Consider the following 27,270-nt stretch of genomic DNA (forward strand, 5'->3'; position numbering starts at 1 on the left):
ATTCCTAAAGAGCGAAAAACTCTATCTGAAAAAGATTGCGAGCCAGAGGAAAAAGATTAAAAGTCTCAATAAAACTGTGAGCCGCCTAACGAAGAGAAAGTAATGAAAAACAAATCCTCAAAATGGCCTATTGACCTTTTTATATAGTATCCACTTCAAGCATTCATATGTGTGATTATGATGCTTCCTTTTTAACTTTCTGCTATTGTTTGACTGGGGTGAGATATAAACGGGTAAAACGGAGCCCCCCAAGCGAGTACCAAGTAAGAAACTAAGAACAAGCAGACCGCATTAACGTCTTTACGAAACAAGGGAACTAGAACTGCCATTAACCAAAGTCTCGGTTATCACCTGGTAACACCAAAGTGTTAGTCTGACTTTTCATAAAAATTTCAGCTGCTGCCACTTATTTAGAAAAGAAGTGAAAGTACTAAGACTTCGAAATTCGGCATAATTTTGTTTCCACACATTTCAAAGCTTAGTAAATTTAGGCGTGTATGTGTCGCAGATTGCTGCGAAGAAACGGATAATTAGGCCTGATCTTTGTTTTGATCAGAAAAACCAGGTTTAGTTTTGTTAAAAACACATGGTGGAAAACCGGGAAAAACTAGGGGAGAGCTCTAGGTTGAGCAGAACATCAAATCTATTTGCAGAAGCCAGTTGGGCTTGAATGTTATAGGAAGAGAAATTATAAAACAGAATCCAGTCTGCATAACCGGTTTGGTTCAGATTCAGTAAGTCTAGAAAGTTGAAGTTTGAAAGATTGAAAATTATTGATTTTGCAATTTGGTACTAAAACATCAGTGTAAATCAGAACAAAGTAGGTCTCACCCTTCTCAGTTGCTTTTGCTTGCTTAGATTAATTGTGTAAACTGATGTCTTTTCATTTGAGATTTTCCTTTTAATTTTAAACGATCAGAATCAAATTTTTGTCCGTTGACTAAGACTTATTGGGCCTTTTCCAGACTTTAGATATTTAAGTTTTAATCTCATATGGTCGCTTAGATAAATGGGATAAAACTAATTACGCGATGTATTAAATAGATATCTGCACGACCTTAAGATTATTCAGAATACCTCCCTCAAACTTTTTAACGCGTAAACTTCAAACAAAATGGTCTTTTTCTTAAAACCGTTGACTTGCAACATTCTTGCAAGAAGTTTGTTTGTAAGACTCTTATAAGAGTCTTTCAAGATAATCGTCCTCAGCATAATTTTGAAAGATAAGCATCATAGGCAAAACTCTTGCAAGTTCTTACAAGATAACCATCGGAGTTAGACTAGGGCAACCATCCAATGGCCTAAACTTAACACGACTTCAACTATTGGGTAAACACATGAGTTTTTATACATTACATTGATTTTGACATTTTTTAATATAATTTTTGGGCTGGCTCTTAAAAGATCAGTTCAAGTTTTTCATGGAAAAATTACACTTAGGGGACATTAATTTCTTTTCTGTGTTTAATTTCTGAATGCCACCATAAAACTCAATGAAAATCAATAAAAATTTTTGATGTTGAAAAAAAAACTTTTCGAAAATTTGTTGATGAGATAAAGATACCTGCTCTTTTTGCATAAAAACTTCTAGATAAACAGAATTTTGGGGCAGCAAAATTTGCAAGCCTTTATTTGGTAGGTTACAAAAGTTGTTTTTTGTCTCTTTTGATTAAATAAATGCAGCATCCCGAAAACTAATATTGCTCTAGACTGGAAAATAGGTGGTTTTTTTAAGTGAAAATGTCATACGATGCGGTTCTGATGCTTCAATAACAGTCAAACTTTGGCATGTAACTGTTTTCTAAATGTTCTGCTAGATTGTCTAAAATACATGTTTTAAATATGAAAGATACGAGATTCTGCTTATGTCAACTTGAAGTTCTGTCGACTTACCTCTCACAGAGCTGTGAGATTCCTGCATCACAGTAACGTGAAATAGACTTTTGTTGTTTTTTGCTCCTTGATGCTTTTAACTTTGTCATCAGTTATCTTAAATATTTCGAAGATACAATTTTTAATCAAATTCACCGCAAATCTTACATCTTTTAGCTATTTGTAGCGGTGACACCTAGACCTGGACAGACTTCGGGTTTGCGTTTTTCCTGGGTTGATGTGTCGACGACAAACAAAATTAAAAAATTTAAGAACTGCGATGAATGCGGCAAAAAGTAAGAATTGCGAGTTTTAGCGTCTTATGCGGTTAATGCGGTGGGGAAACAATTCACCGCTGAATCGCTAAATATCGCAAATCTTTAAAGTAATCAGTGCTCAATTTATCAAACATCTTCACCGCAGAAAATATTGCAAAAAAGATGTAAGAATAGCGGTTATTGCGCTTAGAGTGGTGAAAAACAATAGTTCGCCGCTAAAACCACAAATCTTACAAAAATCGTCGCATTCTTTGCTTAAAGATGCGGGCGCTTTGCAGTAATTTTTTCCACAGCAATTCTTACATTAGTTTTTCGACGAAGCTCGACGTTTACTTGCTTGCGTTTTTAGGGTCAGAGAGATTTTCATATGCTCTGTTGGGACTGTCTGCGGCAGAATGTCCTCCCTCTGGAATATTATGGACGGGTACCTTTGGTTCATGTGCCAGCTGTGGTTATATCTGGATATGCATACTACAAGTGTAGTGTGAAACTCCTCGGGTCTAAACAAATATCACGCAAAAGTGCGTATAACCCACCCCCCAAACCAACCTTAGTAGCTTTATAAATTTCAAGCCCCATGTACACGTAATAACTCGGATCTATTCTGAAGCACCCCCCCCCCCCCAGCTTAGTGGGCATATAACTTTTACGCTCCCAGGTGCACGTGCCCTTTTATACATACCGGGGTCGAGGTTTAAGGGTGAATTTTCTTAAGAAATGCCGTGATTGCAGTGAATGCGGTGAAAAAAATGATTCGCCGCTTTTCGCCACATTTCTTACAAAAATTCACCGCATCAACTATTATGGCAAATTAATGTAAAAAATGCGGTGAATGCTGTGAATTCGATGAAAAAAAAATTCACCGTTATTCGAGCCCACGCCTAGGTATCAACGTTAAAAAACGCAAAATTATGTAAAGTTGGCGCTGTATGCATTAAATATATGTAAAACCTACGCTTGAGCATCAATCCTACATAACCTTTCGTTGAATTTGACGTAGATCTAACATAATTTTGCATTGAAGTTAGCGTAAATCTTGCAAAATTTTGCGTTGACTTTACATAATTCTGTGTTGGAATAAGCGTCGAGATTACCTTATATTGTGTTCCAAAGTTTGGAACTTACAAATTTTTGCATTGAATTTATCGCAGATCTTATATAACTTAGTGTTGTAATTACCTTGTATATCACGAAACTTCGCGTTGATTTTTAAGTAGATTCATATAATTTTGACATTGATACTATATTATTCGGCTAAAAATTTAGCGTTGATCATACCAGATTTTGTGTTCCAAAGCTTGGATCTTACATAATTTTGCATTGAAATTATTTCAGATCTTCTACAATTTAGTGCTGAAAATACCGTAGAAATTACAAAATTTTGCGTTGATTTTGTATAGATTCGCGTAATTCAGCATTGATCTAACGTATTTCCGTGTTAAGTTTAGCGTTGATCTTACCCAATTTTGGGTTTCAAAGCTTAGATTTTACAAAATTTTCTTACTTAATCTTACTTAATTCAAAATTAGAATAGAACAGAAGGTTTCAAAAATAATGGTTTAAACTGGCTCATTAACTACTTCAATTGCAACTTAAACTATTAAGTAGATTGCCTAGTTTCTGTTACTTTGATAACTGCTATGAAAAAAATGCAAATTTGCCAGAAAGAGATATTGCGAATTTGAACTTTGACTTTCTCCTTCAAACTGAGGCAACAAGTTTCACAATAAGGTTGGCTTCAACCAAAACAAAAAATCAAAACCCCTTTCATTAACACATACAAATTGTTTTTTTATAAATAGAGAGGAAAACAGCAAGCAGTCATGTTCTGGTATAATTTTCACACGTTTGAGACTTAAAACACTGTTACACAACAAATTTTTGTCGGCCGAGAAAGCAACGTTCCGTACATCAAAGTAACTGAACTTGAGCAATACTGGTGAAACAATTTCTTGCTAATAGATTGAAATTTCATATTTGACAAAATGGTTTTTTTCGAAAATGAGGCGTACAAAAGTTTGTTCCAAAATTTTCTATTTCTGACGAAGAAAGATAAAGATGCTTTTTGTTGTAAATATTACTAATTTTGCGTGTTTTTGGATAAAAACAAAAAAATTCTTTTTGTCAAAATAAATTTTTTGGTCTTTTCTATGCAAAAATTAATAACAAGTGAGAAATAGAGCTTTGTATTGGTTGCAAAATAGTCAATTTTTGCTTTAAAAAAGCTTCATTTGCGTTATGCTTCTGTCAATATTTCAACGACCAGGCCGCGTTGAGGTGTGTTTGATAGCTCATTTTTTTGCAATTTTTGATGTTTTTTGAATATTAAATCTTGTTAAATATTTAAAGTTTAATACTACCAAAAAATTCAAAATAAATTTCCAAATTTGAGCAAAAATTGAGCAATTTTTGATTAATTCTTGCAATTTCTCTTGTTTACTGCTACAAACTTATAGATTTCTCATGGCACAATGAAGCTCAACTGAAGCGCAATTTGTCACATATCATTTTTTTTAAAATTATGTGTAGAAACAAAAGCCAATCGTTGGAATTGTATATGAAATTTTCAACGAAACGTCGAATTAGTTGAAGAAAATTTGTTAATACTTTTTTACAAAAGATGATTCAGAAGATGTATGACAGCGCATTTTGTTGATTCGAGAATTATCTTTTTGGAGTTTGTACAGAATTTAAAACCAAGATTTTGATGTTTATGAAACTTTCAAAGAGCTGCGGGATTAATTGTGCAAAATGTCGATCTTCACGAGCTTTAATCTACAGAAGTGCGAATCAGTTCGAAGTTAATACGCATAGAAGCTCACAACAATTGATTAGGAGATTTTTTGGTGTTTGCAAATTTGACTCAATTATTGAAATTTGACAAACAGTAATTTAATTTCAGCGAAAACAGTTGCATGTGTACGAATTACTACATCGTTTTTGTAAATCATTTCTCAGGAAATATATTAATGAAACGGATAGCAAGTTTGTGAAAGGGAATTTATTCCAACAGTAAGCAACGATAAAGGATCTACTTGTTCAAAATTAGCATGAAGGCCGCAACGGAGACCAAAAAAATTGCTCACTATGCGAGTACCTAAATTTTGATTTTTTTGCGAAATTAGATATTACCCTTTTCATGAAAAATATCAATTGTAAACAGCGTAAACTAGAACCCTTCTCACGTGGATTGAGAGACAATTGTGATATTACAAAAACACTTTCTTCATTTTAGTTGACCATTTAAGATAAAAGCTTATAATTACAAGTGTTTTCTTGTGCGGGCTTTTTTGCACATAAGACCGATTCTATTAATTTATTCTAGAATTCTTAGTTTTGTTGATCTCAGGCCTTTATTGCTGAAAAAAGGGGGAAAAGGGGGAAATTTTTTCACTACATTATGTCTAAATTCCCGGGTCGACAAAAAGTCGGAAAAACATGTAAGGATAAGGGGTTAAAACTTGTTTTTTTACCGCAATTTTTGTACATAACTTTGTGGTGAAATGCGGTAAAATTATGTAAGTTCACCGCTATAGTAAACGGCGAACTTAAAAAAAAGTCACAACTTTTCACCGCCCATTAACTTTTAGTATTTTTGTTTTGAATATAAATCAAATTCACTCTACCTTCTGTAAAACATGCGCGATGAGTTTTTGTACGGTGAAATTAAATATTTCAGCGGTGATATGTGGTGAATTTTTGTAAGTTCACGGCTTACTCTAGTGGTGAAATTACGTAAACTAAGAAAAAAGTGTCAAAAAGATGCAAGATTAAGGGTATTTTAAGGGGGGGAGGAGTTAAATCTAATAATTTCTCCTTGGCTCCCCATTAATTTCACCGCAATCACTGTTCTCTCATACAATTCCAACAATTTTTTCTGAACGGTGAATTTATGTAAGTTCACCACTAAGATAAGCGATGAATTTATATAAATTCATTGCTTATTTCAGCGGTGAAATTATGTAATTTCACAGCTACCAGTCAATAATTTTTTTTACCGCATTCACCGTCTGATTTATGAAATTTCACCTCATTCACCGCTTAGCTTACATAATTTTGCGTTGAATGGCGGTGACACCTCGACCCGGGTTGTTATAGTTCAGTTAATTGATAAAAAAAGAGGTTCAAAAGTGTCGCGCTTAAGCGCAACTAGTTAGGTTTCAGAACTTATGTTGTCCTTTCAGATAATATTTTGCGTGTATGCTAGTATCTGAGAACAAATTATCATTATTAATTTAAAATGGACCAAATAATCCATTTTCTCTGGTAGGGGCCATGGCGCGCAATATAATTCAAACAAATATTTTGTGCATGCAGTGTGTTGACATCCTAGGTTTTCAAAGTTCAAAGTTCAGAATTGCCTGTGTCCAGACTTAGCGGGCTTTCAATTAAGTTTCCAGATCGTGTGATTTTGAGCGAATGGACGCCTCCCTTGTGCATTTTTGGTATGGACTTTTCAACTTCTGACCTGGGACCTCAACCCTTATTTAGACCTCAAATTATGAATGGTTCCTGCTTTATCATACCCCCCCCCCCTCACGAAAAATTATTCTCAACTTAATTGAACACCCTGGGTTTAGCTTGTCCCAATGTCTCAGTGTCAGTCTTCGCACCCACCCAGCATTCAAAAATCGGGCTCAAAATCGTTTAACTCAGCCGTAACCTCTTTCTCGAAACCAGCAGACAGAAACTATAGTTTTCTTTAGTTTTGTCACAGTGCCAAAACGAAGCTCTGTTAGTCTAGTCTGTGATTCATGTGAACCATATGATACGATTGCAATGAAAGTGATCGCTGAATTCCCTGTACATCAATTCCCGCTAATTCCAGCTGATGGAATTTCCAGTAAGTTTACCATCGGAAAATTGGGGAAATTTACCGGAAATTTGTCATTTCTACTGGGAATCAACGCTCTAGTTAGCTTTCGGCAGAAAAACATAACAAATTAGGTTGACGTGTGCCGCAGATAACATTGAAACTTGATCTAAACCTTTCAAGATTCCAATCATTGAAATAGTTTTGTAAACAGAACTGACGTCTCTTTTCATTCTTCTCAGTTTAATTTTTAAAAATGTCTAAATAAATTTTTTTACCAAATTCGTCGTCTCTCTGATACGAAACTGCGATTGCTAAGTACAACGGCTATTTTTGGCACGGACAGAATAACATAATCCTCGCATTCCCGTAATGAGTCATCTAATTCCACTTCTCAGCAGTCCCAGTTGCGAAATCCGGGTTCCGAGTCGCACTGGAATTTGTGTTTTGCTGCAGCGATTAACGATGGATAAAGTCGATTTCATAACTCGGTATTTTTTTTAGGATTTTGTGAAGTTCTGTTATACTCTATCTTATTGAATAGTTTAGGATTCGCGTTGCGAATACTTTGTCTCAAGAATGTATTAGGAATTGTTGAGCGAATACACAATTAATTGTGTATTACGAATTCTGAATATTGGAAACGCGGTGCGAATCCGTTGCTAAGTTTAACTTAGAAATATGAAGAGCGTTTGCAGAGTAACTTGAATTCAGACTGACTAAATGAAATTATGATTATTTATAATAAACTAGCATGAACAAAATATGAAATATTTTAGTAGACTAACGGGAATATTAATATAGGTGAATAAATAGAAGTCATAACTTTTAGTTATAAAACACATGATATAATTAGAGATATAGAGGATAAATAATTTAGTACACATAAAGGTTTCGATTTATATTTAGGTATCCATACGTATCACATTTCCCTCGTGAAAAAAAAATTTTAATGTATTTACAATTTTTTAGAATCAACACAAAACATGCAAACGAGTGGGATGAACATAACTTAACTCAAAATTGTAGAGGTACTACAAATGTTAAATTTAAGAATAACAACGATTAAAATTTAAGTATATGTGAGGCTTATAAGTCTGAGGACTTTCAATTGCACATGGGTTGTGTATGCTAATGAATGTAAATTATCACCACTTGACAGACAATTATAGCACATAAAATTCTAAATGTTCAATAATTTTGGAATCGTAAAGCGAATACGCTTCAATTTCTCAACATATAAACTGAATACATTACACTGAATAATTTAAGTGCACACACAGTAATAAATGGATTCGCAGGGCGAATACTGGAATGAATTTAAGACTAACAATTGAAGAGCAACTTTAATAAATTAAAATCAAGGTTAACATTACAATTAGATCAAAGAAGCGGGAACAAGACTAAATAAGTGATTGTAGTTTATGACAGTTTTGCTGAGTTTTTAGCTTAAATTTCATTTTCTGCATCCCAAACCGACATTTCTCGTTCTTGCTCGTACTCGAAATATCTAATTCTGGGGTCCGGTGGTGAAACTTGTCCCAATTGTAAGTCGGGTCGGGGTGGTGACGGGATTCTTGATTGTTCGGCATTTTGGATAAGGGCTACTACCGAATCTGCTTGTTTTGATGCTTTCTTGTCTTTTTTATTCTTTCGCTTCTTTGGTTGAGCTGAACTTGATGAAGCCAGGGAACTTGTTGGGGAAATATCTGCATCTGTGAATCCATAAAATTGGGGTCGATTGCGCTTGCGGCCTTTTGTTTGATCGTCCTGTGCGGGGGGTACTTGTGATGCAGGTGCAGGTGGAGCCGGTACAATCGAAATTAAGGGTTGGTCTTGAGCTGGAACATCTTCGTGCAGATCATCTGCGATAACATTATGGCGTCTTTTGAGCTGCGGTTTTGTCGGTTTGCGTACCATTAGCGCACGCGATACATTTGAATTTACCGACGATACTACCGATGTAGTATCTCGTTGGCGGTGTCTGATTTTTATTTCACCCCTCTTCTGTTTCCTAAGATCATTACTGTGTTTTGCGATCTTAAATTCTGTTGTCGTTTCGTAAGGAGCAGGGCGTCGTTGAGCGTATACCCACAAATTGGTGGATCTTTCGGCTTTTGTCCCAAATTTTGCGAGATCACTATCTCGAACCTTTACTGGGGCTCTGCCAGGCTCGTTGATGATCGTTGTTGTTGGTGACGACTTTGTAGCGAAAGATCCAGGCTTAAGTACTTCGTAGCCCTTATCCAAAATGCCGAACAATCAAGAATCCCGTCACCACCCCGACCCGAATTACAATTGGGGCAAGTTTCACCACCGGACCCCAGCATTAGATATTTCTTCAATTGTTAGTCTTAAATTCATTCCAGTATTCGCCCTGCGAATCCATTTATTACTGTGTGTGCACTTAAATTATTCAGTGTAATGTATTCAGTTTATATGTTGAGAAATTTAAGCGTATTCGCTTTACGATTCCAAAATTATTGAACATTTAGAATTTTATGTGCTATAATTGTCTGTCAAGTGGTGATAATTTACATTCATTAGCATACACAACCCATGTGCAATTGAAAGTCCTCAGACTTATAAGCCTCACATATACTTAAATTTTAATCGTTGTTATTCTTAAATTTAACATTTGTAGTACCTCTACAATTTTGAGTTAAGTTATGTTCATCCCACTCGTTTGCATGTTTTGTGTTGATTCTAAAAAATTGTAAATACATTAAAATTTTTTTTTGTCACAAGGGAAATGTGATACGTATGGATACTTAAATATATATCGAATGTGTATGCTAATGAATGTAAATTATCACCACTTGACAGACAATTACAGCACATAAAATTCTAAATGTTCAATAGTTTTGGAATCGTAAAGCGAATACGCTTCAAATTCTCAACATATAAAGTGAATACATTACACTGAATAATTTAAGTGCACACACAGTAATAAATGGATTCGCAGGGCGAATACTGGAATGAATTTAAGACTAACAATTGAAGAGCAACTTTAATAAATTAAAAGCAAGGTTAACATTACAATTAGATCAAAGAAGCGGGAACAAGACTAAATAAGTGATTGTAGTTTATGACAGTTTTGCTGAGTTTTTAGCTTAAATTTCATTTTCTGCATCCCAAACCGACATTTCCCGTTCTTGCTCATACTCGAAATATCTAATTCTGGGGTCCGGTGGTGCAACTTGTCCCAATTGTAAGTCGGGTCGGGGTGGTGACGGGATTCTTGACTGTTCGGCATTTTGGATAAGGGCTACTACCGAGTCTGCTTGTTTTGATGCTTTCTTGTCTTTTTTTTGTTTCGCTTCTTTGGTTGAGCTGAACTTGATGAAGCCAGGGAACTTGTTGGGGAAATATCTGCATCTGTGAATCCATAAAATTGGGGTCGATTGCGCTTGCGGCCTTTTGTTTGATCGTCCTGTGCGGGGGGTACTTGTGATGCAGGTGCAGTTGGAGCCGGTACAATCGAAATTAAGGGTTGGTCTTGAGCTGGCACCTCTTCGTGCAGATCATCTGCGATAGCATTATGGCGTCTTTTGAGCTGCGGTTTTGTCGGTTTGCGCACCATTAGCGCACGCGATAAATTTGAATTTACAGATGATACTACCGATGTAGTATCCCGTTGGCGGTGTCTGATTTTTATTTCACCCCTCTTCTGTTTCTTAAGATCATTACTGTGTTTTGCGATCTTAAATTCTGTTGTCTTTTCGTAAGGAGCAGGGCGTTGTTGAGCGTATACACACAAATTGGTGGATCTTTCGGCTTTTGTCCCAAATTCTGCGAGATCACTATCTCGAACCTTTACTGGGGCTCTGCCAGGCTCGTTGATGATCGTCGTTGTTGGTGACGACTTTGTAACGAAAGATCCAGGCTTAAGTACTTCGTACAGACCCGCCAACTGTCGTTTTGCTCGTTTCTCGTGTGGTAGTTTTTGGGCCAGTTTGACTTTGAGGGACTGTTCTGTCCTCGGTATAGGATCCGTAATCTGCGGATGTGTAATGAAACGGGACTCTTTGTTGTCTGATTCCCGATTGCGCTGACCTGCATCTAAAGAGGCCTGACACATCTTTTGTTCAATTTCGATATCGCTTCTGTTGGCACTGATCTATCCAGTTTCGTCCAGCAATTCCTCCGCAGAAACCGTTTCCGCATCTAAATAGTGATTAACAATTTTTTCATAAGTTAGATTTAGACTTGATGGAAGTGTGCTAACATTCCTTAAAGGAGTATTTGCGGGACGACCGAAATGAGCTTCAAAAGGTGTTATCTTTGTTGTTTTCTGTTTAGTTAATCGTAAATCAGAGACTATTTGTTTAATCGCTGTAGCTGTGGAAAATGTATCTTTATTTTCGGCTTTCATGCAAGATAAACGTCTTTTAATTGTTTGGATCATTCGCTCCACCAATCCAATAGCTCTATGATCACCGACCGGAGCGTCGAGAATGTTGATATTATTTTCGTTACAGTCGTTTGTAACCTGTTTACCTATAAGACAAGTTGCTTGGTCTAAGCGTATTGTTCGCGAGATTCCATGAGAATATGCATAATCACGAAAAAATTTTACTACATTTACCCCATTAGCATTGTCGAATATACTAACTGTTGGATATTTTGAATAACGGTCAATACATGTTATGAAATAAATATCTTTATCTTTATCATTAATTATTGGACCCCCAAAATCAATCTGTATTTCTTCGTTTGGTTCATGACAAGCTTTGTGTGGGTGCCATTTAGACTTTGGTATGATAGGTTTCAGATTCTTACCAATATCTGTACACGGGACGCAATCAGATGTTTTTGCTAATATTTCCCTAGGCATGTAGGGCCACCATGCATATTGGGAGAGAGAGATCATCCCCCAACTACCCGGGTGCGTCATGTAGATGGATTCGAGCACTGCCTCCTTAATAGAGTTTGGAATGGCCACGCGTTGATCAACACACAGACACCCAGATTTCACATGTAGGTCCTTCCAAAAGGAGTGGATGTACGTGCTCACTTCTTTACAACGGGCCTCATCATCCTGTAGTAAACAGTCGCGGATCTCTTTCAACACCGCGTCCTTACTAGTGAGGACCGCCAGAAAGGATTTGGTGAAGAGCTGGTTGAGGTTGTTTTCAAATACCTTTTCCCGGGATAGCTCGATGTCATATTCCTCGGGTGATGATGATGCTTGGGTGTTGCTGGGTCCGGCTCTTGTAGATGAGATGGGGGTAGATTGAGTACGGAATGTCACTCTTGGGGTTTGTGGTGAAGTAGGTGGGTTATTTTGTGGTGCCTCTTTTGCTGACATTATGATGTGGAGTATTTGCTGTGTGGAATTAGCTATTAAATGGCAATTAGAATTTTGCGACTGGATTCGCGATGCGAGTGTGGTATCAGATTTAAGCAATTGATTTGCACGGCAATTAAAGTTAGAAATGAATTCGGAATTGTAATTGTTTACTTGTGCTCGAGGAATGAATGGATTAATTGAGGCATTTGAATTATTCGTGCTAATTTTAGCAGGTTTGCAAAAGTGGACGCGCGTCTTGTGTACTTGTTGCTTAAAATTACTGGTTATGTGCCGCTTTTGGAAAGGAATTTTATTCGCGTGACTAAATAAAGATGTAATTGCGTCGCGAATACGGGAAATTGTTGCTACCATAAATTCCTCATCGTATTGATTGACACTTTTAGCGTTTTCATTTGGTTGTCGCCAAATATAATCAACTAAGCCCATTCTAGTACCAGGAATATGTTCGATGTTAAAATCAAATGGTAACAAACGGTCAATCCATCGTGTTAATCTACTGTTGTAGGATTTATTAGAACGGTGTGATTTTAAGACTGAAAGAAGTGCTCTGTGATCTGTTAAAACTGTGAAAGTCTTCCCAAATAGATAATATTTAAAATATTCAATGGCCCAAACCACCCCAAGTAATTCGAGTTCATTTATACTATAGCGTTCTTCAATGCTATTAAGAAAACGATATGCAAAAGCTACTGTTTTCCACCCTTCACAATCTAATTGTTCAAGCGCAGCCCCTAAGCTTTGGCGGGATGCGTCTCATTTGATTCGCGTTTCTGGGGTTGGGTTAAAATGAGTGTTTTCTGTAGCGTTTGCAATAACAGTTTTGATGTGTTCAAAATGTAATTGATGATTTTCATTCCAAATAAATTTTTCGTTTTTCTTTAATAAGGGCCGAAGGGGGTAGCATATTTTGGCAAGATTAGGTATAAAATTGCTTAAATGATGAACGCTACCTAAGAATGACCGTAATTGTTTCAATGTTTTTGGAGCTTTGATTTCCGCAATTGTCGCTGTTTTAGATTCTATAGGTTTAACACCACTTTGTGAGAATGTGAAGCCAAGCCAATTTATTTGATGTTTTGCGAAGTGACATTTGCTTAAATTAATTCTAAGGTTATCCGCTTCGAGTTTTTGGAGACATTTGTACACGTATTTGAGGTGCGATTCCTTGGTGCCTTTGCTAACTACAATTATGTCATCCAGAAAGCAGTATGTGTTAGTCAGCCCAACCAATGTGTAATCCATTGCCTTTTGAAACTCGGCCGGCATATCCGTAAGGCCATAAAATCCCGTTTTAAAACGAAACGTACCTGTTGCTTCGCCGCAAATGATATTAAAATTACAATGACGTGCTGTATCCGGATGCAGCTTTAGTTGGCCATAGGCATATTTTAGATCGATCGTTGAAAAATAGAAATTATCTCCCAGATTTGAATTATTAATATGTTGTGAAATTGAATCGATAAGACTATCTATATTTGGCATTTGATACTTGTTTTTGTGGATCGCTTTATTTAATATTTTCGAATCAAGAGCTAATTTTACAGATTTGTCCTTTTTAACCGTAATTACAATGGGAGAAATGAAGTTTTTATCCGAACATTCTTGTAGTTTTTCAATGTGTCCTTGTTCAGAAAGTTTCTTTAACTCAGCGGATACTTTGTCTAATAAGTTTATAGGAACACGGCGGCCTTTTTGGTGTGATGGAGTATAATGTTTGTGGAATTTTGAACGAACTGTATGTACTTTGGACTTACCAATTCTGGAGATTAGGTCAGGATAATCAATAGCAATCTGTTTTTTGATTGGGCAATATTCTTGATCTACCTGATTGATTGTTATATGATTATTTGGTTGATGTATTGAGAGTCCAAGAGCTGGAAACAAATCTCTGCCCAATAGAGAACGATGTCCATCCGCCACTACTTGAATTTCTATTGGATTTGCGTACCAATTGCTGCTTTGAATTGAAGTTTGGGGAATGCCCACCGTATGAATAGGCTCGTTTGAAAATGTTTTCAATTGTTTAGGATTCGCTTCGCGTATCCACTTCGATTTCGAGTCATGGGAAATGATGGAGTTCGCCAAGGATTCATTTATTATTGTGCATACGCTGCCCGAATCCACCAAAACATTTGCTGATGTATTGCCGAAAATTACAGGAAGATTGATTGTGTCCACCGAAGTTGTGGAAACTGTTGAAGATACTACTGATACTCAATTATCTTCATCTGAAGAATAGTTTGACTCCAAATCAGGATCAAAATTGGCCGAAATTTGATTGACATCTTCATTTCGATCATCTTTTTCTACGTTATTGACCCGCGGCTTAGGTTTTGGGTACGAATTGGGATCTTTAGGTTTGCGACAAACCTTTGCGAGGTGGTTTTCAATACCACAGTTATTGCATCTTTTTCCCCGTGCGGGACGTTTATTACGGTGGTCAGAAGTCCAACTAGATCCACAAAAGTGACAGGTTGTAGGCTTTTTCCGTGCTGTTGTATTCATATTGGAGAAAGGGGTAGCATTCGCGATGCGCATCCGTTGTACTTGATTAACAGTTGAATGTGACTCGGTTTTACTTGTATTCATTTTTACTTGGTTGAGCGTACCCATCTCGATATTAATTGCTATTGCCAATGCTTTTTCCGGGTCTACTGTTTCTTTAAGAAGCTCCTTTTGAATGTCTTCATTTTGCATATTCGCGATAAAGACGTCCCGGATGATAGTGTCTCCTTTATCTCATAGATCACAGTTTTCCGAAAGTTCTTTGAGATGTCCATAGAACTTCTCAATAGGGTCTCCCTTTTGCTGTTTTCGTGTGAGGAAGAAGTATCTATCGAAGGATATATTATGGATATATATTATAGTTGTTTTTAGAACATCCCAAAGATCCTTCGTTGAGATTGTTTCGAGATTGACGGTCGAATTCTTTGAGTTGAATACGCGCCGCCCTTCCATGCCTAAGCTCAAGTACATCAAAGAAGATGCTTTCCGATCACATAACTTCCACGGTTTGTCACCGCAAAGTATGCCGACTGCTATAACACGTTGACATTGATTTTTCCACGCTGTTTTTGCCTGCTCATTGCGGGTACGTCGATCTCCCTCTGATTGTGCCGTCGGGTTGTCAACTGCGTCCTCATATGCTGGTTCAGGAGGTAAGAGAACATGTTCTGGAGGGTCCACCAAGAGAAGGTCCACTTCAATTCCTTCTCGGGCGAGGATTGCGAGTTTCAATTGTATTCTCCAAAACTCCCAGCGAATTGTAGGTTCTAGTGTCGGGGGTTCTAGATGATTTCCTACGTTTGAATCTAAACATGTCGACGACAACGAAGAAGAAAAACCAACATGCCGATGATTTCCTACGTTTGAATCTAAACATGTCGACGACAACGAAGAAGAAAAACGCAAGGGTCTTTGTTATTGTTGTCTAACTTTAGCCAAAAAGACCGAAGGTTTTCGTACGATTAAAATTGATAATATCTTGAATACGGCTCTTAAATTGGAGCAATATCGTACTCCTTAAAAAAGAACAAACTCGATATCGTAAAAATTTGAAGATTTCAGAATAATGTAGTATAAATTGGTGATTGAACTTTTGTTCATAGATCTTCTCTATCGTGCCTTTTGTGCTCTTCTAATCCTCTGGTTTCTAATGGTCACTCCCCACGTAGTTATGCAAGATTTCTGGATGAAAGGCAATATCATGTCTGTGGGGACACTTATGGAAGCACGATATGAGAGAATTGCTTTCGATTCGAACTTCAAAAACCATAATGTTAGTTCAATTTTACTATTTTTCTGTATAGGATTTTCTTGAACTTTTACTGTAAATTTTTTAAAATTTAATTTCATTTTCTCTTTTGTTTACGAGTATCTTAATAGCAAATGATAATCTACCAATCTTACCTATAAGTATACATTGTTGTTGGCTTCAGACCCGCAATATTTATAAGAATGTCACGTTTTCGGAAAATTGATTGGACTTGTTCTGTTTTGAATCCCGTACTCGAAAACTGACAGTCTTGAACCCGCAACCTCTGTGCACTCAGACGGTTCTCCTTAGCCTCAAGATCATCAATGGTTGCCCAATTCTCGATGGCCCCTCTGTATGAATCTACTCCCCATTATCCCATTATCTTACATCGTTTTACTGCCTACAAACTCCCCCGTAATTTTATGTTGGGAAATGCTTAGTTGGTATAATCTAAAAAATCTTCCCATTGCATCCTAAACTTACATCGTTTTATCCCTTAAAATTATCCCGCTCAATGTAGTAGCTTATATGTGCTATGAGACCACTTTTTAAACGAAAGACGATCGCATAGCACATAAGACTCACTACTACTCTAATAAAAAACATTAAAATTACTCTATTTAACTGACTTTCAAAGATTTGAAAACCACTAAAAATCAACCAAAATTCCATTAAAAAAATAACCTAAATAGTTTAAATTTCATGTTCTTTTAATGCTTCAGTATATCTAAAATGAGAAATCTTACATCATTGTGGGAGGTAAACTTTTGAAAGTAAAATATTATGAATCCTCTTTTTATGCCCTACCCCCATTACCTCCTAATATTACATCGTTTTGCAATTTGAAATTTTAAAACTAATCTTAGTGTGTATGTGAGAGAAAGCGCCAAAGCATTGCTAAATTTTGACAGTGAAAAGGATTTCACTCAATTGTTCTTGAGTGCAAATTAGAAATCTAATAAAATTTAAGTACAGAGGCTTCACGTGCAAGATTATTGTGTCTGCTAGCCAGTGGAACGAGACTGACGTCAATGTCAGCCTTAAAAATAGCAGGTAGGAAACAATAGTGACAAAATTTACTCAAAAATCCTCTACATGTTTTAGAGAGAACATATTTTTTTAAAGAGAAAAAACGATTTTTTTTCAGTCAAAGTTGGCCAGCTACGGACAATATTTTGTAAAAACTTCAAAATAAATTAATTGCCCGAAAACCGTTATAGAGTGCTAAAAAAACAAAGAAAAGCTATTCAACTGTTCGCAGGTTTGAAGAATACGGAGAAATTTTTAATAGCAAGAATTGATGTGCAGCTACTGAACACTATTGTGATCAAGATGAAACATTCATAACAGCCTACTCGTTATGTACTCGATAGAAACACTAGATGATAGTTCAGACCAGATAAATGAATAAATTGTTGCATTTTTATCACCTTTTGATGGGAAAATTTTCGAATTATAGTTGCACTTAAGTAGGTGTAATCTTGAACATGCTTCCGCTTGATACACTCTTGCAGTGTCCAAACTAGCGTGAATGATTTCTTATTCGGGGAAATTTTTTGGAAGCACGATGAGAGGATTGCTTTCGACTCTTACTTCCAAAACCATAATGTTAGTTCAAAATTATTATTCATTGTAAACCATTTTCCTGAACTTTGTCTCCAAATTTTTTAAATTTTCATTTAGTTTCTTTTTTGTTTACGACTGTCTTGATAGCAAATGATGATCTACCAATTTAACCAATATATAAACATTGTCTTTCACTTCAGAGCCAAAATATTTCTAAGAATGTTACGTTTTCGGAAAACTGATTGGATCTATTCTGCTTTGCCCCAATCTTATTTTTTTGGCTCCCATACTGCAAAACTGACAGTCTTGCCCTCGCAACCTCTGTACACTCAGCTGGTTCTTCCTAGCCTCTAATGCACCAATGCTTGCCCAATTTTTGACGGCCCATCTTCTCCCCCTAACCCCCTTAACTTACGTTGTCTTAGCCCTAAAATTAACCCCTGAAATAAGTGGGCTATATGCGCCCTGTGACTACTTTCTAAGTGAATTTCATATTCTTTTATTGGGTAATTATATGAGAAATGCGAAAGCTTACATCATTTTGTGGATTAAATTTGGAGAATAAATTATCATGAATCCACTTTTTCAAAATATTATGATCCACTTTCAAAATATTATGAAACCACTTTGTAAAAAAAAGTACAAATGCCGGAGGGGGTGTAGATGCTGCCTACCAACTATGATGACAAAAGTCGGTGGGGTGGACAGTGGTTAGATAAAATAAACTTTTTGCCAGGGGGTTTCTCGAGTTTTCAATTCAAAATCTGAAAACTAACTTTATTGTGTATGTGAGAGAGAGAGTGAAAGTGCCAAGACATTGGCACATTTCGACAGTTAAACGATTTTCACTCACCTGTTCGTGAATGCAAATTAGAAATCTAATACAGTACTAATAAAAAAGGAAGGCTATTCAACTGTGAAAACAATGGTTTCTGCCTTCTAATACAATTTTAAACATGCATTTCTGAATAAATATTGGTAGAGTTGAAGAATACAGATAAATTTTTAACGGGAAGAATTGATGTGCAACTGAACTCTACTTCATATTGTACTTCATACTTCGTTTTTCATGCCCCAATTACCCCCCTCATCTCACATCGTTTTACCCCTTAAAATTACCCCCAATTTAACATCTTTATGGGTGGAATTTCTTAGGGGGTAAAATCTAATAAATCCCCTCATTACCCCCCTAATATTACATCGCTTTACCCCCTAAAATACATCCCTGAAAATAGTAGGTACAACATCCTGGGTGGTGGGTCAGCAATTTTTCGTCTTAAAATCCGCATTGCTTTGGAGGGGCGGACAGTTTTATCGTAAAATAAACGTTTTGTCAAGTGGTTTCTGTGGCTTTTAATCTGAAATTCGAAAACTAACTTTAGTGAAAGATACAGTTCCAAGAAATTGGCAAATTTCGACAGTAAAAAGAACTTAACTCAATTGCGCGTGAGTGTAAATTAGAAATCTGATAAAACTTAAATACAGAGGCTTCACGTGGAGGTTTTTTGTTTCTGCTAAACATAAGAGCGGTACTGATGTCAATGCCAGCCTCAAAGGAGGAAAATTAGCAAGTTTCAAAACAGTAAAGACAAAATTTAAGTATTTTTGACAAATGTAAGGCAGAAATGATATGAAGTTTTGCGACAATCACTCAAAAAGGTTTTTTTTTTAAAATGTGCTCTGAAGATATTCCTATACAAAAGTTTTAAGAGAACATATGTTTTTACAATTAAGAAAAAAATTCTTTGGTTCAGTAACAAACAACTTGCATTAAGATCTTTCTTTCGACCTTTATCTAGTGGCAGTTATCTTGAAAGAAGCCTGTCTCGATTCACGAATAATAGCGTAAGAAACCTTTAGAATAAAGATAGTAGCCCTTGCAGAACAAGGGTGTATAATCATCAAGCAAATGGCATATCCATTCATTTGTATTTGAAAAAGCGTCGTTGAAAGGAGCGCAGTACACGATCGAACTTGCTTCAAAATATATAAGAGAAACCTTGCTTGACAGTACGCTATAGAAGGAAATGTGATGAAAAGGTTTTAGGCTGATGATTTTAGAGAAACTCCTCTTTATGAAAACCAGGAGGACTACTTGAGGAACCTAGAATTTATTGAGAGCTTCGTTCGGGTTCCTGCAGGTCTTCAAAAAAATTTCATTTAACTGCCAAGTTTTTTGTTACCAGTTACGACTGTGACACAGTCAACCCCTGAATTGTCAGAATATACTCTCTCTTTAGACAGCGGTCTTCAAACCCCACCAGTCATTCTCTTCTTGGCCTAAAAGATGCGAAAAATTGCTATCAACTTATAAAACTCATACAGCTACAGTCAGCCATTTTTTGGCTGTGGATTATCGTGAAAGCCTTTTTTAAGTTTTTTCCGTTCTGTGTAAAATTAAAATACATCACACACACACACACATATATATATATATATATATATATATGTGTGTGAGTGTGTGTGTGTGTGTTTATATATATATATATATATATATATATATATATATATATATATACAAGAATAGATATGTTTCAATTTGAGTGCTAATTTTGGTTTCGAAGCATGATATTGCTCAAAATGAATTACTAGTATTTCCGTATTAAAAAAGATTTTGGAATTTTTGTTTAAGTGCCGGACAACACTTTTCATTGAACACAAAATCTTGTCATAATTTTTTTTTAAAATTGGCCCTTCCTAAACTCGTCAAGGAAATCCACAACAACGGTCTCAAGTATTTTGTCAAATTTTCGTCTATCTTAAAAAATTAGAGAAATGGATGTTGCATAGACGATGTACTTTACAAAATCATCCCTTCCTAGAGTTCGACAAACAGACTATACTTAGTTTGACAGACACACTAAATCTCCCAATATTTTGGCAGTCAATACCAGAAGCCGTCAGTACCAGAAACCAGTCAACAGTACAAGGTGTGCACACAAATACCTTATGTTTACAAAAAATTCAATTCTACTAGTTTGGTTGCTGCATAGAGCAACTGTGTATCAAGCGGAATCATGTTCAGGATAACATCTACTGAAATGTCAACGGGATTAGGATAAGATTTTTTCTAAAAGTTGAGCGAAGTGCAGCAATCGATTGGCTGATCTACTGAGAAGTATCAACTAGTAATTCAATTGAATGCGAAAAGCCAACGCTATGTTGACTTTTTCATTTTGATCATTATACGCAGATATTTCGCACATCAAATTTTCCCGTTCTAAAATTTTTCAGTATCATTAAACTGAACCAAACCTTTACTCCGAAATGCATGTTAAATCTTCTTTTAATTGCATGAAAATTTTGATTACAGAGAATAATAGCCTTTTTTGTTTCTGCTAACACTTTATAATAACATCTTGGCGTAAAAAGTTTCCTTTTTATCGATACTTTTTTGCAAACAAAAACTGTCGAAAATTGAATCTTTTTATCACAAAATTACCCAAATTTGTCACTAGTTCAACTGTTCCATGTTAAAATTTATGGCTTCCTTTTCCTCGCATCTTCAAAACACTTTTTTGTGTGATTGTTGCATATTTCATATATTTTTACGCTTTTTTTGTCAGTTGTACCTACATTTTTTCTTTAACTTGTTCAAACTTTCTTGTCAAGAGCATTGCTTTGGCGAGCAGACACAATGTCTTTCCAATTGAGTCCTCGGTAATTAATATTTATTACATTTCTAAACTGCGCGGTCGCTTTAATCTGAGTAACATGTGACCAAATCTTCAATCGACCTAATAGTCAAATACGCATATGGGTTGAATCCATTCGAAAGTTGAGTAAAATTCTTTTCACTGTCAAAATTTCACAGTGTCTGGGCATTCTCTCTATCACACACACACACACACACACACACACACACACACACACACACACACACACACACACACACACACACACACACAGGGAGATACAGGTTAGGTTTTAATTTTCAAATTAAAAACAAACCTTCTATTATGACTCAAAAAGTGTTTAAGATTCTTCAATTTTGAAATGCATACTTGTCGACCCCGAAAATTAAGAAATTTTCACATATTGTCTCCATTCCTCAAAACCTTGAAAAGGTAACAAGTTCTTGTTCCTCGTACAGGCTCAGGACGTACGAAAAATTCACTAATTATTCGTTCGAATTATTCACCAACAAAATTGAAAAAAGTTTTGAAGTCTTTTCCTTGCGATCACCAAAATGTACCGCACGTTTCGTAACGGGTGGAGACCTCCTCCGTGACAAAAAAAATGATACATTTATCGTAACCGGTGGGGACGTCACCATACGTGACAATTCTGGGTAATTTAGCTTGCTACTGCGGGGAGAGAAGAAAATAATTGTGCCCTTTTGTTTCAGCAACACTGGTTGTATTATGATTGGAAAGGAGATCAAGAATTCTATACCAGAAATGGTCTTTACTGGACAATTGAGACTCCTCTGAGATGTGTGAAGATGAGTTTTGGATTTGTCAACTCAATTCTACTTATTGTGTTGATAAAACCATTCCAGGAACCGATAATAGCTCGTGGAAATAAACTGCGAACATTGTTTTTTGGAAGCAAAAAGCAATGATTTCTGAATTATTTCTCCCCTGTTTGAGCAACTAATGCACAAGAGTCAATTCAAATCTCGATTTGCTAAAAAATTTTAGCTCGAAGTTTAGGTCATTTTGGTTGCAGATTTTGATTCAATTTCATCGATAGCTTAACTCAATACGCATTCATTAATGGCTCTCAAACGAAGTATGTAGCAATTATATTAGAATGTTGGTCTTCTTTTTTCTGCGATTTTTCGCTTGACCGATTTTTCGTCTGACCCATTTGAGTTTTCGTTCTCAAAAACTGGATAAACAGGTAGCGCCCAGCGGGCATTAGGTTTCCCAAGAGGCCCCTAGCTGCGTTCAGTAGTCCTTCAAGTGCTTACTGTGGTGAAGCCACTGGGAAGGCGGTAGTATAAGGTTAAAATATCATTTTTAGGAGATTTTGAGCCCAAAAAAATGCAGTTTTTTGTGTTTTTTTCGTCATTTTTCGCATTTTTATAACCCAGTTTAAAAATGAGGCTGGTTTAAGTTGATAAAGGCCTTTTGCAAGACAAAAGTACTTTTTAAAAGCTATGTTTTAGTACTGCAAACAAAAACAGCCAAATTTATTCTAATTTTCATATACTTTTTGAAAGTTTGTGTCATTTTTTGAATTCTCCAGCCTCACGAGCCAAGGAACCTCCTCTAGGGTCTGAAAATAAGTTAATGCTTAGCTTCTAGAAGTAACAGAATGTTTCACGAGATCTTTACATTAAGAATTTAAGCGGTTTTTTTCAATTAACTTGACATTTAGTGTCTCTATTTAGATTTTCAGCCTCAAGGCTCCAGACAACTGCAAACCGGCTTTAGGGTTCAGTAGTAAGTTACTAAGTTTGGAATTTTTGTAATGTCAGTGGAATAGTTTTCAACTCAATGATATCACAAAATTTACCGATTTTTGTATAAAATTTTTTCAAGTTTTTTTTAAATCTTTTGTCATTTTAGGTCTCTCCATCCTCAAGAGCCAAGGAAGCTCATCTAAAATGGATTACTGAAAAGTCTTTAGATGTAATGGGATGTTTTTCAAGATCTTATTATCATTAGTTTAAGCAATTTTAAAAAGCAAATTTTTTTCTAATAAATTTGAATTTCTTTGATTTTCTCCGACAGCAAGGACCAGAGTCGAAGGTTTGAAAAACATCTGCTGCATAATTTCTAGAGTTAATGGATTGTTTATCATTGTTTTAAGGGTTCAAGTTTTAGCTTTTTATTGTTACAATTTGATTTTTTTTTCGAATTTTCGGAAAATTTTTATCATGTTCCAAGTTCATTGATCTTTATGAGCCAGTGAAACTTTTTGGGTCTAGGAATAGAGATATTGGATAGCCTTGTCAGAAAATCAAATGGTTCTGGAGATATTAATATCGCAAACTTTACCAAGATTTTGCTAAAAATTGTAATCATTTTTAAAAATTTTGAAAATTTTGGTCCTTTTCTGAGTGTACTGATCTTTACAGGCCAACGAAACTTTTTATGTCTTACAGATGAGCGACGTGACAGAACTCCAGCGACAAAAAATGATTTCGAACATTTTTTCACTGCCAAACCTGGAAACATTTTAAAGTTTGCAGCTTACTTTTTTTTCTATATAATTTAATTTCTAACAAATCTAGAAAACTAGATGTTGCAGAGTCGAATCTCATCATGAAAATTTTTCCTAGCTCTCTCTCTCTCTCTCTCTCTCTCTCTCTCTCTGTTTGTGTGAGTATGTGTGTGTGTGGGTGTGTGTGTGTGCGTGTGTGTGTGTGTGTGTGTTTATGTGTGCGTGTGTGCTGGATGGGGAACCTTTCGTTCTTTGTCGTGTTCAAGTTTTGTCTCTCCGAAACTCTAATTCTCTCTCTCATTCTCGCTCGGTTTCTTTAATTGTTTTGTTGATGCCGCACATTAGCTGCTGTTATGTGGCGTGATGTCGTCATCTATTACGCTCATTATCGCCGAACTATAGTAAAAATGTTTTATAATAAATGACTTTACTAGCACTTTTTAGGAAATCATTGTTAATTGCTCTCAAACACAGTTTGTATCAGTTATAATAGTCCTGTTGGTCTGTTTTTAAGCAAATTTCTGCTTGACCGACGTTTCGTTTGACCCATTTAACTTTTCGTCCTCACAATTGGGATAAAGAGGTAGCGCCCAGTGGGTATTAAGTTCTCTTAGATTATTTCAGCTCACTAGTCTCCATTTATGCGATTCTCAGAAACTGTTTTGGAGACTTGTACTTATGGTGTGAAGGGCGGTTCTTAGAAATGGATCCCCCACATCAGCCTCCAATCCCTCAGCTGCGCTCGTCTCACGCCTCTTCAATTACGCTAAAGCTAGCCTCACAAAACCGCGGCTAGCTACTGATGGAGCCAACCGCTCGACCGTTGTTTGAGAGCAATGCGTCCGACTTTAGTCGGTTATTTTTTGTTTGGGTAGTTCAGTATATCGACAAAACGCTCTATGGTACCAAAAAGCTGCATGCAGCACAAATTGTGATAATTAATCACTACTTTTGCTCACAACGTTTGATTTGCGGTAAACTTTTGAACTTTTAATTATGCATACAGTATGCGTACAAACAATACCAAAATAGTAAAAATCACAAGGCGTCTCCAGTCGAAGGAATTGTGCCATTTCTTTGGAGAAATGCAACGAGATTTCTTGAGAAAAAAGTAGGGTCGGGTTCGGACAAGCAATCATTTACATTTTTAGGTACAATGCAGTCAGATGGCTGAACTTTGTTTTGTAGATATTCAAACAACTTACAACTTTTGTACATCCGGTGAAGTTGAAAAAGTAAGAGCAAAAAAATGCATTTTGAAAACTATTTTCAAAAAGATGATGCTTGTGTGCATAAATCAACGATTGTTCTCAATTTCTTCAAAAAAAGGAGTGGGAGGTACTGAAATGGTCAACAAATAGTCCCACTCTGAACCAAATTGAAATGTATGGCAGAGTGACAATTGCGTTGTTTCAGGAAACTTGGAAGAAAAACTGTCCATAATCTTTTCAGTTGTATGTAGAAATATGTCTGATGACTTTGCAAAACGTTTACAATAAATTTTTTTAAAAAACTAAAAGAATAACTGCCCTTTGATATAGAACTAATTTGAACTCAAAGTATTGTATGTAGCTTTTTGGAACCATATACTGTATCAGCCAAATTGCACCACATTTTTTAATCGAACAACTTTTATTCGTCTTTTTCACATTTTATTTTCAATTTTTTTTTATCCAGCAGTAACTTTTGGCAATTTTCGGAGATTTTCATGGTACTTCTTACAATAGTTGAACTGAAATATTTAATATAAGCCTAAATCTTTGATAATATTTAATACAATCAACGCTTTACGGATACTTTTTCAGCTATTTTTAAAAAAGTTCTTGTAATGGATAATTCTGTTCGATAATATCTGACAACAATAGTAATATTTTTTCGTAACCACGTGCCCTTACCATTAATAAATAATGCCTTAATTTGTGAAATTTGGGGACAAAGGACTAAGACATTGTATAGTTACCAATATGTTTAATACTTCTTTTATCACAAAAATCAACACAGTAAAGACATTTTTTTTTCATAAATTCAGATAAATTTTGTGGACTGAAATATGTAAAGAGTTTCAAATGGTCCACACTATGTACTAGTAAGGACGCTGATTGGCAATGACCATCAAAATTGAGAGAAGACTACACTCAGGAACATTTGTGCCTCTTCTGTTTTAGCTATCATTCATCAGATTTTTCAACAGGAAAAAAATTGTTTTCTTCTGTCACTTAAAATATAATAATGAATCCCGATGTCTGACATTTATCATCATTTCACTGGCCTGTATAAAGATTCAATACATCAGGTAAAAATCGAACTCTGAGGATCAAAATCATTTATAACCAGTCAAAACATCTCATTTTTAGAAAATGATATTTGATTTGGAAAATTATAACCAATCACTTTAGACAAATGCTTATCGCTCAATCTTGTATAAGCTTTTTGGTTCATTGATAAATTTTCATGAACGACAAAAGAGATGCTCATTTTGTTAATTATAGAATAGAAAGGGAAATGCAGATTTTGTTTTCAATTGATCGTGGCTTTTAGAAGTTGGTTTTCCAACATAATTCGTAGAAAATTGATAATCATGATTTAGTGTGACTGATCCGGCAGTTATCCTGCGACAATCAGTGACAGTGCTTGAGGGATCTATTCGAAAAGCATTTTTGGCTGAAAATCATTTAAGCACTTTGTCAATTAGGACAATCGAAAGCAGATCAGATCAGTACATGAAGCATTTTTTTAGGTTTTTGCAATATACTTCTTGGTTTTCCCAGCCCTAGTCGAGAAATTTCATTCTACTTGTTATTGTGGTTGTTGAAAATCGTATCATCAGGCCAACTCTTCATCATGGTGATCTATAATTATCTAAACTAATTTTTGAATTTTTGTGGCGCTAAGTGACTTCTTCTGAGTGTGGCTATTGTATATTTTTTGGGTGTTTTTTGGGTGATGCTGCTATATTAGTTCACAGCAATCGTTTATTATCAAGATAATAATTTTCAGATATACTCTGTTCACCAAAGAAAACACAATTAATTATAAGCTGTTAGTAATATATTGTTCTGAAGTTAAACTTATAACTGAGAACGTGAAAGATATATGGTTTGCAACTATCAACTGTTCGCAGATCGCAAGCTGACCAGATTTTGATATATCTTAGTTTACCTGTTTTAATAGCATATCCTCCTCCTTTCCTCAACTTACAAATAAAAAAGTCTTCCAAGAACAATTTTGGCTAATCAACATTTAGTGCTTAGTTTTGCTATGACAGTTGAGACCTGTTTTTTTCATCTAAACAAAGCGCGTGTACACTCAACTCCAGTTATTTTGATGTTGCATTGTATCGAGGTTTAAAGGTGTACGTTCAATAATATAAAAGCCTTCTTGAGATCAACTGTTGAAAAATAAGCTGTATTTTGCATCGTTGAATCATTCTTTTTCGGGATGTGTTAATTTTTGGATTTTGGTATTTTTGGTAATTTTTGGTGTCAAAGTAAAAGTAAATTAATTCTTTATTCTTGTTTGATGTTGAAAATTCATGTGAAATTGTCTTCGAACCAAC

The 27,270-nt window shown here is 35.7% G+C and overlaps 1 protein-coding gene across 1 annotated transcript; it reads left to right on the forward strand.

Annotated features, from left to right (window-relative positions):
• Positions 1-2,578: 2,578 nt before the first annotated feature.
• On the forward strand, positions 2,579-22,164 carry LOC142353367 (uncharacterized). Its single transcript, XM_075405600.1, has 3 exons — positions 2,579-2,671; positions 15,886-16,055; positions 21,949-22,164. Exons 2-3 carry the CDS (start codon positions 15,933-15,935, stop codon positions 22,162-22,164), a joined length of 339 nt encoding a protein of 112 aa, XP_075261715.1. The 5' UTR covers positions 2,579-2,671; positions 15,886-15,932.
• The last annotated feature ends 5,106 nt before the right edge of the window (positions 22,165-27,270 follow it).

The sequence above is a fragment of the Convolutriloba macropyga genome, chromosome 14 (genome assembly GCF_964194025.1).
Source record: "Convolutriloba macropyga chromosome 14, txConMacr16.3, whole genome shotgun sequence".
NCBI classification, from domain to species: Eukaryota; Metazoa; Xenacoelomorpha; order Acoela; family Convolutidae; genus Convolutriloba; species Convolutriloba macropyga.

What these genes read in the sequence shown, in the direction of transcription:
- LOC142353367 (XM_075405600.1), top strand. Translation starts at nt 15,933, where the DNA reads ATGGTCACTCCCCACGTAGTTATGCAAGATTTCTGGATGAAAGGCAAT. An exon ending in CGAACTTCAAAAACCATAAT is followed by an intron (nt 16,056 to 21,948) that starts GTTAGTTCAATT and finishes CTTTTGTTTCAG; the next exon opens with CAACACTGGTTGTATTATGA.